This window comes from Musa acuminata, chromosome BXJ2-8, assembly GCF_036884655.1.
Source record: "Musa acuminata AAA Group cultivar baxijiao chromosome BXJ2-8, Cavendish_Baxijiao_AAA, whole genome shotgun sequence".
Classification (NCBI taxonomy): Eukaryota; Viridiplantae; Streptophyta; class Magnoliopsida; order Zingiberales; family Musaceae; genus Musa; species Musa acuminata.
In genome coordinates, this window is record NC_088345.1 from 33,265,567 (window position 1) to 33,278,009 (window position 12,443).

The 12,443-nt window shown below is 39.2% G+C and overlaps 1 protein-coding gene and 1 pseudogene across 1 annotated transcript; both read left to right on the forward strand.

Annotated features, from left to right (window-relative positions):
• The first annotated feature begins 5,081 nt into the window (after positions 1-5,081).
• Positions 5,082-5,705, forward strand: LOC135618453 (prohibitin-3, mitochondrial-like; annotated as a pseudogene).
• Positions 5,706-10,806: 5,101 nt separating this feature from the next.
• On the forward strand, positions 10,807-11,674 carry LOC135620381 (prohibitin-3, mitochondrial-like). Its single transcript, XM_065123311.1, has 3 exons — positions 10,807-10,826; positions 11,295-11,442; positions 11,510-11,674. The coding sequence occupies exons 1-3, from the start codon at positions 10,807-10,809 to the stop codon at positions 11,672-11,674; spliced, it is 333 nt and encodes a 110-aa protein (XP_064979383.1).
• The last annotated feature ends 769 nt before the right edge of the window (positions 11,675-12,443 follow it).

Here is a 12,443-nt window from a genome sequence, read left to right on the forward strand (position 1 = left end):
GTTGGCTTGGGTTGTCATAAATGTGAATTATCGAGTGATGTGATATATGATTTAAACTGCACAGGTTTTATAGATGTGAATTTGATAGAATGTTTTTCAGTGTCCTCAAATGTGAGTTTGGATCCTGAATTGGTTTGTGTTGAAAATTTTAATATCATGGATATTTTGAGGGGCGTGGCAATATCAAGGTGGTAACTTTCATAATCCTCAGTCGTCGCGTCCATACTTCACAAGCCACTAACGAGTCATTTGCCAACTATGTGATAAAGTCGGACACTCCGTGAAAGTTTGTCGATCTCGCCCCAGACTCCCTGCTCCATCATAGTGGCCTCAAGCAAATTTTATGGCTACTCCAACTCCTACCCAACCTAATTGGATTGATTACTCGGGCGCGTCTCATCACATCACCTCTGATCTTCAAAACTTGTCGATCCACAACAACTATGACGGAAATGAAGATATCATCATCGGTGACGGTAAAAGAATTCCTATTACTCATTCTGGATCATCAACGCTTAGTTCACTTACCACAACTTTTACACTCGATGATGTTCTGTGTGCACCTAACATTAAAAGAAACCTCATTTCCGTTTCTCAATTCTATAAACAAAATAATACCTCAATTGAATTCTTTCCTAACTTTTTTCTTGTCAAGGATTTGAGCACCGGGGCATCCTTGGTCCAGTGCTAGAACAAAGATAACATTTATGAGTGGCCATCCGCTTCATAAATTACCCTTCCAACTACTCACTCTTTAGTCGCAGCTCCGGTTGATGTATGCCATCATCGTCTTGGTCATCCCTCCCCTTTTATCTAGCAAAAATTACTTTCTCATTATTCTCTTCCTACCTTGAAAATCAATAGCACTGTCAATCATTGCGATGCTTGTCTTTGCAATAAAAGTCATAAACTGCCTTTTGGGATAACCTCCATTTCTTGCTCTAAATCATTTGAAATCATTTATACCGACGTGTGGGGCCTTGCCCCAATTCCTTCTTTTGACAAGTTTCGCTTTTATGTCATTTTTGTAGACTATTTTACTAAGTACACATGGTTATATCCTCTCCACCATAAGTCTGATGTTTCCACAGTATTTACCAACTTTCGAAAGTTGGTCGAGAATTTTTTTCAATCTTCCATTAAAACAGTTTACTCTGATCACAGAGGTGAATATCAAGCCCTCGCATCCTGTCTCTCTACTTGTGGTATACAACACCTCAAGTCACCCCCATATACTCCCCAATTGGTTGGCTCTGCTAAACGCAAATATCGGCATATCGTTGAAACTGGTCTCTCCCTTCTACATCAAGCATCCATGGCATCACCTTTTTGGTCAATAGCTTTTCAAACTGCAGTTTATCTCATTAATTGTATGCTCACTCCAGTCTTACAATACTAGTCACCATTTGAAAAATTATTCCACAAGCTTCCAAACCTTCATAAACTCAAAGTTTTTGGATGTTTATGTTATCCATGGCTCCGTTCCTATGCGTCACATAAGCCAACACTACGATCTAAGCATTGCACTTTTATAGGCTACTCTCTTGAACATAATGCTTTTCGATGCTATGAACCCCAAACTAAAAAAGTTTTTATATCACGTCATGTTATTTTTGAGGAGACTGTCTTTCCTTTTCAAAATAATCCTACCATGCAAGCTACTCCAATAAACATGCATCACTGGAATATCCCTCCGATCTTATCACACGAACCTTCAATGACACCATCCAGTCCTTACCCTCAAGATCCGCATACTACTATTACTCCATTTCAATAGCTTCTCACTCCCTCTATTTCTCCACTCCCTTCCTCACAAGTTTCCCCTATTAATGAAGCAATACCCTCGGCAACATTGCCACTGGCTTTACCTTCTCCTAGACCTAGTGACATTGTTGTGCTGACGATTGGCCCCGTCCATGATAGTGACTTGCCCTCGGCTATACCACCAACACAATCTACCACTTCTATCCCCCCTAGATATCCAATGACAACACGCTCCAAAAGTGGTATTGTCAAACCACGTCAAGTCCTTAACTTACATGCTACAACAAGTTCCTCCACTAAGGCCAGTGAACCCACTACAATCACTCAAGCTCAAAAATCTTCTCACTAGCGTAAAGTCATGTGTGACGAATATGATGCTCTCCTTCATTACTCTACATGGACCTTAGTACCCTTTCATCACACACAAAATATCATCGGGTATAAATGGGTCTTTCGAATTAAGCGGAACCCAAACGGATCCATTGCTAGATATAAAGCATGTCTAGTTGCCAAAGGGTTTCATCAACGACCTGGTGTCGACTTCACATAGACATTTAGTCTCGTTGTTAAACCTACAACAATCCGTCTTATCCTGAGTTTGGCCATCTCAAAGGGCTGGCACATACGACAATTGGATGTTAACAATGCTTTTTTATAGGGGGCACTTACTGAAGATGTCTTTATGCAACCCCTGGTTTCGTTCATCCTCAATATCCGAGGCATGTCTGCAAACTTCAAAAAGCTATTTATGGACTTCGTCAAGCTCCAAGGGCTTGGTATAACGAGCTTGGCTCATTTTTGACCTCAATTGGCTTCATCAATTCCAAGTCGATACCTCGTTATTCATTTACCAGCACAATGAAAACATAATATATCTTTTAGTATATGTGGATAATATTATTGTAAGAGGAAATGATCCTTTGAAGACTCAGGCATTTCTAAAGCACTTGGCCGATCGATTCTCCCTCAAAGATCTAGGAACTTTAAGCTACTTTTTGGGAGTGGAAGCAACATTTACACCTTCAGGTCTCTTCCTATCACAAAGAAAGTATATTCAAGATTTATTATCAAAGACAAACATGCAGGATGCGAAAGAGGTTACAACTCCTCTCTCTACTAGTGAATCACTTAAATTATGTGATGGAAGTTCGGCTACATATTCGACTCAACATCGACAAGTCCTTAGCTCCTTACAATACTTGGCTCTCACCCGTCCAGATATTTCATTTGCCATCAATAAATTATCGCAATTCATGCATTGACCATCTACTACACATTAGTCTGCGGTCAAACGAATTTTGCGGTATCTTAAAGGGACTCTTAATCATGGCATTTTTCTTCGCAAAAATACTTTGCTCCATCTCCATGCCTTTGGGAACTTTGATGAAAGAACATCCGTCAGGATACATTGTCTTCCTTGGAGCTACTCCAATCAATTGGAGTTCTAAAAAACAAAAGATGGTTGCACGATCTACAACTGAAGCTGAATATCGTGCCATCGCCACCATCGCTGCTGAACTCAGTTAGGTCACAAATCTGCCCAAGGAACTCAACGTCAACTCCATAGTTATTCCTACAATATATTGTGATAATATTGGAGCTACCTACTTATGTGTTAATCCAGTGTTCCATTCCCGCATGAAACACATAGCCATTGACTTCCACTTCGTGCGAGATCAAGTTGTCAGACATCAACTCTATGTTTCTCACGTATATACAACTGATCAACTAGCAGACTCACTCACAAAGTCTCTCACCCGTAAAATTTTTTTATCTCATCGGTCCAAGATCGGCATCCTTGATGGAAGCTCAATCTTGCGAGGGCATGATAAGCAGATAAGATTTCCTCAAGGCAGTTGAGAAAAATCCTCCATGCTGAATATGTATAACCTCCCTGAATGTATATAAATAGCTATCAAGAGCTAATGAACAAGACAATTACATCTTATACATTTCATAGTTTCTTTTACAATTTCTATCTTTCTATATTCTTCGTTTAATTTCTATCAAGTGCTTCTTATGTCATGGACTGCAGAAACTAACTATACATCATTTGTTCTTTGAACGTACTTACTCATTAGAGACTTGGAGAGCATCAACTATTTCACACTTGTCTTGGTTGGGATCAAGAAAAAGTATATGGTCAAGTCTCTCGTTTTCAGCAGGATTCCATATTGGGTATGACCATGAAGCTTGCTTTTAATACCATTATTTATCACCAATTGAAATGGATCATCAGTCTTTCCGTAACGTTAACGTCGATAAACTAGTTGATACTATTTTTGCTTATATATTGATTGATATTCGTTGCATGTTATTATCCACTGTCAAAAAAATATAAAAATAGTCTTGAGAACTGTGTTGTGGATCATATATAAGAAGTATATCTTTCTTTCACCGATATGCAGTTGGTGTCATTAGTGCCTCTGAACATAATTGGATTGCTATTAATGTTGATGCATTACTATGTCATGACTTTATAGGTTTACGATGCATCCTTCGCAATCATGGTATTATGGAGGCTAAGCTTATATTGTTTATTCTTATCCATGTTTGATTTAACTCTAAAGTTATAATCAATATAAATAGAGGTGGCATGGAAATGATGAGCCATAGTAACTAATATCATAAGTCTCAGCAGTTATTTTCGTGAAGCTAACAAGCCTATTAATTTCTTTCACACATTTTTGTAGTCTTTACGGGAACTAAGCATGTCTTTTTTCCCTCAACTGCGAAGGTTGATATAACTATCAATTATGTCCAAAGTGACCAAAGCAAGAATATAGCGTTATCGTGAGGCCAATATATATTGTCATCGGATAACTACTTGTGAGATTTTTGAATTTGCTTTTTGTCTCTTTTACTGGCATTAACCTCTAAACTATTTGTATTTTTAACCTTTGGTACCGTCTTTTCATTGCCGGTAGTGTCCGATATGCATATATTGTAAGGTGTCTTTCTCTCTCTCTCTCTCTCTCTCTCTCTCTCTCTATATATATATATATATATATATATATATATATATACTTTTACAGAATGTATATATATAAATATATACTTCCTCTATATATATATACTCTCTATATAACCGTTGGTCATGACAGTGAATGATGTTCGTCCATTATGCTTTGCGATTCGTGCTTCGAAATGATGGGCGCTTTCGACGGTGGGATGCCCCTCTGAGTTGTACCGGTACGGAGGGGACGTATCTTCCTCCCCCAACCATAACACAACCAGCTATAAAACCCTCGATCGCGCCCGTTAGAGTTTTGCTCCCCTCCTCCTCCTCTCTCAGAACGAAGTAATCGAAGAAGAAGATGGCGGCTGGCGGCGGACTTATGTCGTTCCTGATGATCATGGCGCGGGCGACGACCTGGCTGGGAGCCGGCACCACGCTGCTGAACTCTCGTTCCTGTACACGATGGACGGTGGGCAGCCGGCGGTGCTCTTCAACCGGTTCCGGGGCGTGCTCCCGGAGACAGTGGGAAAGGGCACCCACTTCCTCGTCCCCTGGCTGTAGAAGCCCTTCATCTTCGACATCCGCACCCGTCCCTACACCTTCGCTTCCAACTCCGGCACCAAAGACCTGCATATCGTCAACCTCACCCTCCACCTCCTCTCCCGCCCCGACGTCGCCCACCTCCCCACCAACTTCACCTCCATCGGCACCAAGTACGACGACAAGGTCCTTCCTTCCATCGGCAACGAGGTCCTAGGTCCTCAAGTCCGTCGTCGCCCAGTTCAATGCCGATCAACTGCTCACCAAACGGCCCCATGTCTCCGCCCTCGTCCACGATGCCCTCATCCGCCGCGCCCGCGACTTCCACATCGTCGTCGACAACGTCGCCATCACCAACCTCTCCTACGACTTCGAGTTCGCCAACGCCATCGAGAAGAAGCAGGTCGCGCAGCAAGAAGCCGAGCGCTCCAAGTTCCTATAGTCGCCCGTGCCGAGGGTGAGAGGATTTTAAAATTCTTTTAGAATATGATTCTAACAAAGATTGCTAGGAAATATTGTTGCGAACTTGTCGTATACTTCAGCCTCCTATGGACGTATCTTTTACATGTTGAAGAGAAAGTTTCAATGCCTAGCAACATTCTGAAAAGGGAAAAATTGTATCAAAATGGGTTCCTCATCAAAATATTGGAAAAAAACCTGTTAAAGCGGAATATTCTTTTCCCTCTTTGTGTATCAAAATGGGTTCCTCATCAAAATACCAACTTGATATCCAAATGAAAATATCAACCAGCATAACATAATCAATAGAGCAAAAAATCAATCACATAGTGAGACCAAATCTTTTAACGTGGAAAACTCAACGTGGAAAAAACCATAGGACCGTAGTCCACCTCAAACTTCATTATCAATTGTAATGATAACAGATTTACAATAGATCTTCTCTAGAATAACTAGAGAATCACAATAACATCAATATCATAGATCTTGGCTCGAGAATAGCATATCTTCATCACATTGGATAAATCTCCTCATAAGAGAATTCTAGGTGTCACAAAATGGATATAGTAGGAAAGTACCTTAGAGAGGGTAAAATGTAGATCAATACTATTAGGGTTGTAGAGCTTACTGCAAGAATTCTCCACATAAAATTTGGACTAAAACTGATAACGTTTGACAACCGATTATCAAGCAGAAATCTCAAAAACCTTACTTTCTCTCTCTTCTTTTCTCTGCACGCCACCGCACATGTTCACTGTGCCGCTGCACGCTACATGCTTGCGGTGTTCTCACGCTGCACACTATCACAACCCTATCTCTCTCTCTTTTTAATTTCTTTGATTTGGGCTCAAATGTATCAATTTGTCCAAGCCCACATATGGGCTGGACCTAACAATTCTCCCCCTCCAACTCATATGGTGGGCTATACCAAGCCCGCTCTTTGCCTACATGCTTCAAGCTTTTCCTTAGGCAAAGACTTTGTCAACATATCTGGATCATTATCATTGGTATGTACTTTTTCCAATTGTAATTCTTTCATCTCAAGCACATCACGAATCCAGTGATATCTCACATCAATATGCTTAGATCTAGAATGATATATTGAATTCTTGGAGAGGTGAATGACACTCTGACTGTCATAGTAAACAGTATTTCCTTCCTGTTTCAAGCCCAATTCCTGTAAAAACCTTTTCATCCATAAAGCTTCCTTGTAGGCTTCAGTAATTGCTATGTATTTTGCTTCTGTGGTTGATAGAGCAACACACTTCTGTAACTTAGACTACCAAGAGACTGCTTCTCCTGCAAATGTCATCAAGAATCCCGAAGTGGGCTTCCTGGAATCAGTATCACCTATCATGTCTACATCTTTGTACCCTTTTAACACAGGTTCATCATTACCAAGACATAAACATAACCTGAAAGTACCTCTTAGATGTCTTAATATCCATTTCACTATTGCCCAATGTTCCTTTCCAGGATTAGAGAGAAATTGGCTGATAACTCCAACTACATGAGCTATATCTGGCCTAGTACAAACCATAGCATACATCAAACTGCATACTACAAATGAGTAAGGCACTTTGGACATCTTTTTTTTTTTTCTTTCTCGCTTGTAGGACATTGTTTCGAATTAAGCTTGAAATGACCTACAAGTGGAGAACAAACTGCTTTGGCTTTACTCATGTCGAATATTTTAAGAACCTTTTCAATGTAAGTCTCCTGAGATAGCCAAATCTTCCTTTTCTTTATATCACGAAGAATCTTCATGCCAAGTATTTGTTTCACTGATCCCAAGTCTTTCATGGCAAAAGACTTACTTAGCTCTTTTAAGCTTTCTAATTTTGCCAACATCATGGCCAACAATCAACATATCATCAACATATAGTAGTAAAATAATAAAATCATCATCTGAAAATTTCTTCATAAACACACAATGATCAGATGTGGTTCTATCATACCCTTGGCTCATTATAAAGGAATCAAACTTCTTATACCATTGTCTAGGTGCTTGTTTGAGTCCATATAAGTTTTTCCTAAGCTTACACATCATATTTTCTTTTCCCTTGACTTTGAAACTTTCTGGTTGCTCCATGTAAATTTCTTCTTCTAAGCCACCATGAAATAATGCTGTTTTTACATCACGTTGCTCAACTTCTAAATTCAAGCGGGCAGCCAAACCAAGAACAACTCAGATAGAGGATATTTTCACAACTGGAGAAAATATTTCTTCAAAGTCAATACCTTTCTTTTGACTGAATCCTTTTACAACTAGTCGTGCCTTGTATTTTTGTTGTGAGCTATTGTTTTTAATCTTCAATTTGTAAACCCACTTATTCTTGAGAGCTTTCTTCTCTTTAGGTAATTTTACCAAGTCATAGGTGTAGTTCTCAAGCAAGGATCTCATTTCTTCTTGCATGGCTTTAGCCCACTCACTCTTATTCTCATGTAGAATAGCTTCTTGGTAAGTTTCTAGCTCTCCCCCATCAGTAAGCATAACATACTCATGTGGAGGATATCTGGTAGAGGGTTGTCGCTCTCTAGTGGATCTTCTTAATGGAATCTCAATTGGTGGTGGAGGTGCTTATTCAATTGGTTCAACATCATCAACTATAGGTGTATCATCATTGGTATTCTCACCACAATCTTCTTGTTCATCTCCCCCATGATCATCATGAACTACAAGTGAAGGAACTGGACCCAAACTCCAAGGAATATAAACGGAGGTTTCTGGCTTCTCAATATTATCACCATCATTAAACAATTGGTCTTCAAGAAACACAACATCTCTGCTTCTAATAATCTTCTTGTTCATTGGATCCCATAATCTGTACTCAAACTCTTCATGACCATATCCCAAGAAGATACATGCTTTTGCTTTACTATCAAGCTTGGACCTCTCATCTTTGGGAATATGAACAAATACTTTACACCCAAAGACTCTTAAGTGATTATAATATATATCATTTCCTCTCCATACTCTCTCTGGAATATCACCTTTCAGAGGAACTGATGGAGAAAGATTTATCAGATCAACTATAGTTCTCATAGCCTCCCCCAAAATGACTTTGGTAACTTGGCATGGGAAAGCATACACCTAATCCTTTCTTCAATGGTTCTGTTCATCCTTTCTGCCACACCGTTCTGTTGAGGAGTTTTAGAAATTGTTTTCTTAAGCCTGATACCATAGAACCTGCAATAATTCTCAAAAGGACCCCTGTACTCGCCACCATTATCTGATCGAATACACTTTAGTTTTCTGCTAGTTTCTTTTTCAACACTAACATGAAACTCTTTGAAAACATTGAGTACCTGGTCTTTAGATTTCAAAGCAAAAGCCCACACTTTTCTAGAATGGTCATCAATAAAAATAATAAAATAAAGAGCGCCTCTAAGAGTTCTAGTTTGCATAGTACAAACATTAGTATGAACTAAATCAATAACATCTGATCTTCTAGATGATGGATATGTATGAAATGCAACTCTATGTGTTTTTTCAACTAAGCAATAATCATAAGATTTAAGAGATGTACCTTGTAACTCTGGTAAGAACTGCTTTCTAGCAAGAGTTTATAGTCCCTTCTCGTTGATATGTCCAAGCCTCTTATGCCAAAGATCTATACTTTCACCTTTTTGAATTGCATTAATCTCTCCTTTGTGTAGCTTAACTTCCATGACATAAAAAGAGTTAAGTTTCTTTCCTCTTGCCACAATCAGAGAACCTTTAGTGAGTTTCCATTTGCTTTCACCAAAATAGTTGTGCAAAGCCCTCGTCATCAAGTCTACTTGTAGATATCAAATTAAGAAGAATATTTGGAACATGCCTTACATCTTTGAGTATCAATTTGCTCCCAATACTGGTCTCCAAACAAATATCTCCAATACCCACAATCTTAGATATACCACTATTTCCCATTCTAACATTACCAAAATCACCAGCAGTATAAGATCTAAAGAAATCACCATGAGAAGTAACACGAAATAAAGCACCAGAGTCAATTACTCAATTACTGTCCTGAGCTACAAGACTAACACAACCTTCATCACAGACAATAGTGATATTACCTTTAGCAGCAACTATATTGGTCTCTTTCTCATTTTTCTTCATTTTATTCTGTTCTCGCTTCCAAAACCTACACTCTTTCTTCATGTGACCTAGCTTGTTATAGTGAAAATATTTAATATCTCTTCTAGACTTGGATCTTCCTCTATATCAATGTGGATTTCTACTATGACTTCTTCCACATCTTTCTTGTTTTTCAGTAACAAATGCCCCAAAAGAAGATTCACCCTGTTTTTTTCTTCTAGCATCTTCATTTAGCAAACTATCTTTAACCATATCTACAGTTAGAGTTCCCTCTGACGTGGAGTTGTAAATAGTTACCACATACGTTTCCCAACTTTCTGGTAAAGAGCTGAGAAGTAATAATCCTTGCATCTCATCATCTATATTCATTTTCATAGCAATCAACTTGTTTGCAAGACTCTAAAATAAGCTTATGTGCTCAACAATATTATCACCATCTTTATACTTCAAATTTACAAATCTTATGAGTAGAGAAATTCTATTTCCCACTATCTTTTTCGTAAAGAGATTTTCTAACCTTTGCCAAACAACATCAGCTCTGGTTTCATCAGAAATATGCTCATGCAAGTTTATATCCATCCATTTTCTAATATAGGTAATAACTTTTTTATGTTGAACTTTCCATTCTTCATCGTCCATAGTAGAAGGTTTATCTTTAACCTTGATGGGCTTATACAAATCTTTACAATAGAGCAAATCTTCCATTAGACGCCTCCAAGTGGAATAATTTAATGAGTTCAATTTAATCATACCATTTGACTACTCCATTTCAATCACACAAGAAAAACTAGCACCAAACAACTTGTTGCTCTGATACCACTTGTTGGGAAAAAACCTATTAAAGCGGAATTTTCTTTTCCCTCTTTATGTATCAAAATGAGTTCCTCATCAAAATACCAACTTGATATCCAAATGAAAATATCAACCAGCATAGCATAATCAATAGAGCAAAAAATCAATCACACAATGAGATCAAATCTTTTAACGTGGAAAACCCAATATGGGAAAAGCCATGAGACCGTAGTTCACCTCAAACTTCCACTATCAATTGTAATGATAACAGGTTTACAATAGATATTCTCTAGAATAACTAGAGGATCACAATAACATCAAGATAATAGATCTTGGCTCAAGAATAACATATCTTCGTCATATACGATAGATCTCCTCAGAAGAGAATTCTAGGTCTCACAAAGTGGATATAGTAGGAAAGTACCCCAGAGAGGATAAAATATAGATCAACACCGTTAGGATTGTAGAGCTTACTACAAGGATTCTCCACATAAAATTTGGATCAAAACTGATAACGTTTGACCACTGATCGTCAAGTAGAAATCTCAAAAACCTTACTTTCTCTCTCTATTTCTCTCTTATCTTTTCTCTGCATACAGCCACACACGTTCACTGCACAGCTGCATGCTTGCTGTGTTCTCACGCTGCACACCATTGCAATCCTATCTCTCTCTCTTTTTAATTTCTTTGATTTAGACTCAACGGTCCAATTTGTCCAAGCCCACGTATCGTCAACTTCACCCTCCACCTCCTCTCCCGCCCCGACGTCGCCCACCTCCCCACCAACTTCACCTCCATCGGCACCAAGTACGATGACAAGGTCCTTCCTTCCATCGGCAACGAGGTCCTAGGTCCTCAACTCCGTCGTCGCCCAGTTCAATGCCGATCAACTGCTCACCAAATAGCCCCAGGTCTCTGCCCTCGTCCGCGACGCACTCATTCGTCACGCCCGTGACTTCCACATTGTCGTCGACAACGTCGCCATCACCAACCTCTCCTACGGCTTCGAGTTCTCCAGCGCCGTCGAGAAGAAGCAGGTCGCGCAGCAAGAAGCCGAGCGCTCCAAGTTCCTATAGTCGCCCGCGCCGAGGGTGAGAGGATTTTAAAATTCTTTTAGAATATGATTCTAACAAAGATTGCAATAGTTAGTCTATTTTATGATGAATTTAAAATTATTTTATATAAAAGCTAGTATATATTAATAGATTCTATGGAGTATATTTTTTAGTCTAACAGAAGTTTTTCGAGGTAAATTGTGAGAAGGAGGTGGAGGAGGAGAAGGGAAGGGAGAGGGAGACAGTAGAAAAAGATAAATGAGAAGGAGGCAAAGATACAAAAAGAGGGATAGGGGAGATGAAGGAGAAGGCAGAGTGAGAGGAAGGAGAAGAGCGAGAGGTTGAGGAGGAGGAAGAAGCTGAGTAGTGGTGGATGTTGACTTTCTGCACAACTTCAGGGAAGAAAGAGTAGTAAATAATAGATAGAATTTCTTTGAGGAGAAATCTCTGGTCAATGGACTCATCTATTAGTACCTATTTAGTACCTCCTTAATTTCAAAAGGTTCTAACTTTAAGTTATCTTTGAAAAAAATAATTTTTTTTAATAAAATTTAGTAAAGAGGTTGATAAGATTGTTGAATCTCGTATTTTGATGATAAAACTATTTGATATATGTTCAGGATGAGACAATTAAAGCAGGAAAATCATGTTGTGCCGAAGGAACATGTCAGAAGATTGGACGTCGGGCCGGTGGATGGGTCGACGTATCGACAGAAGACTTCGGGCCATGGAATCGGGCATCGGGCCAAGAAGAGCGGGTATTGTGCCAAGGATATCGGAGTTGCGGAGT

Bases quoted from the DNA above. Each gene is read 5' to 3' on its own strand.
- LOC135620381 (XM_065123311.1), top strand. From the start codon at position 10,807: ATGGGAAAAGCCATGAGACC. The intron at 10,827-11,294 runs GTAGTTCACCTC...TCTTTGATTTAG, and splicing joins ATGGGAAAAGCCATGAGACC to ACTCAACGGTCCAATTTGTC. The intron at 11,443-11,509 runs GTCCTAGGTCCT...AAATAGCCCCAG, and splicing joins TTCCTTCCATCGGCAACGAG to GTCTCTGCCCTCGTCCGCGA.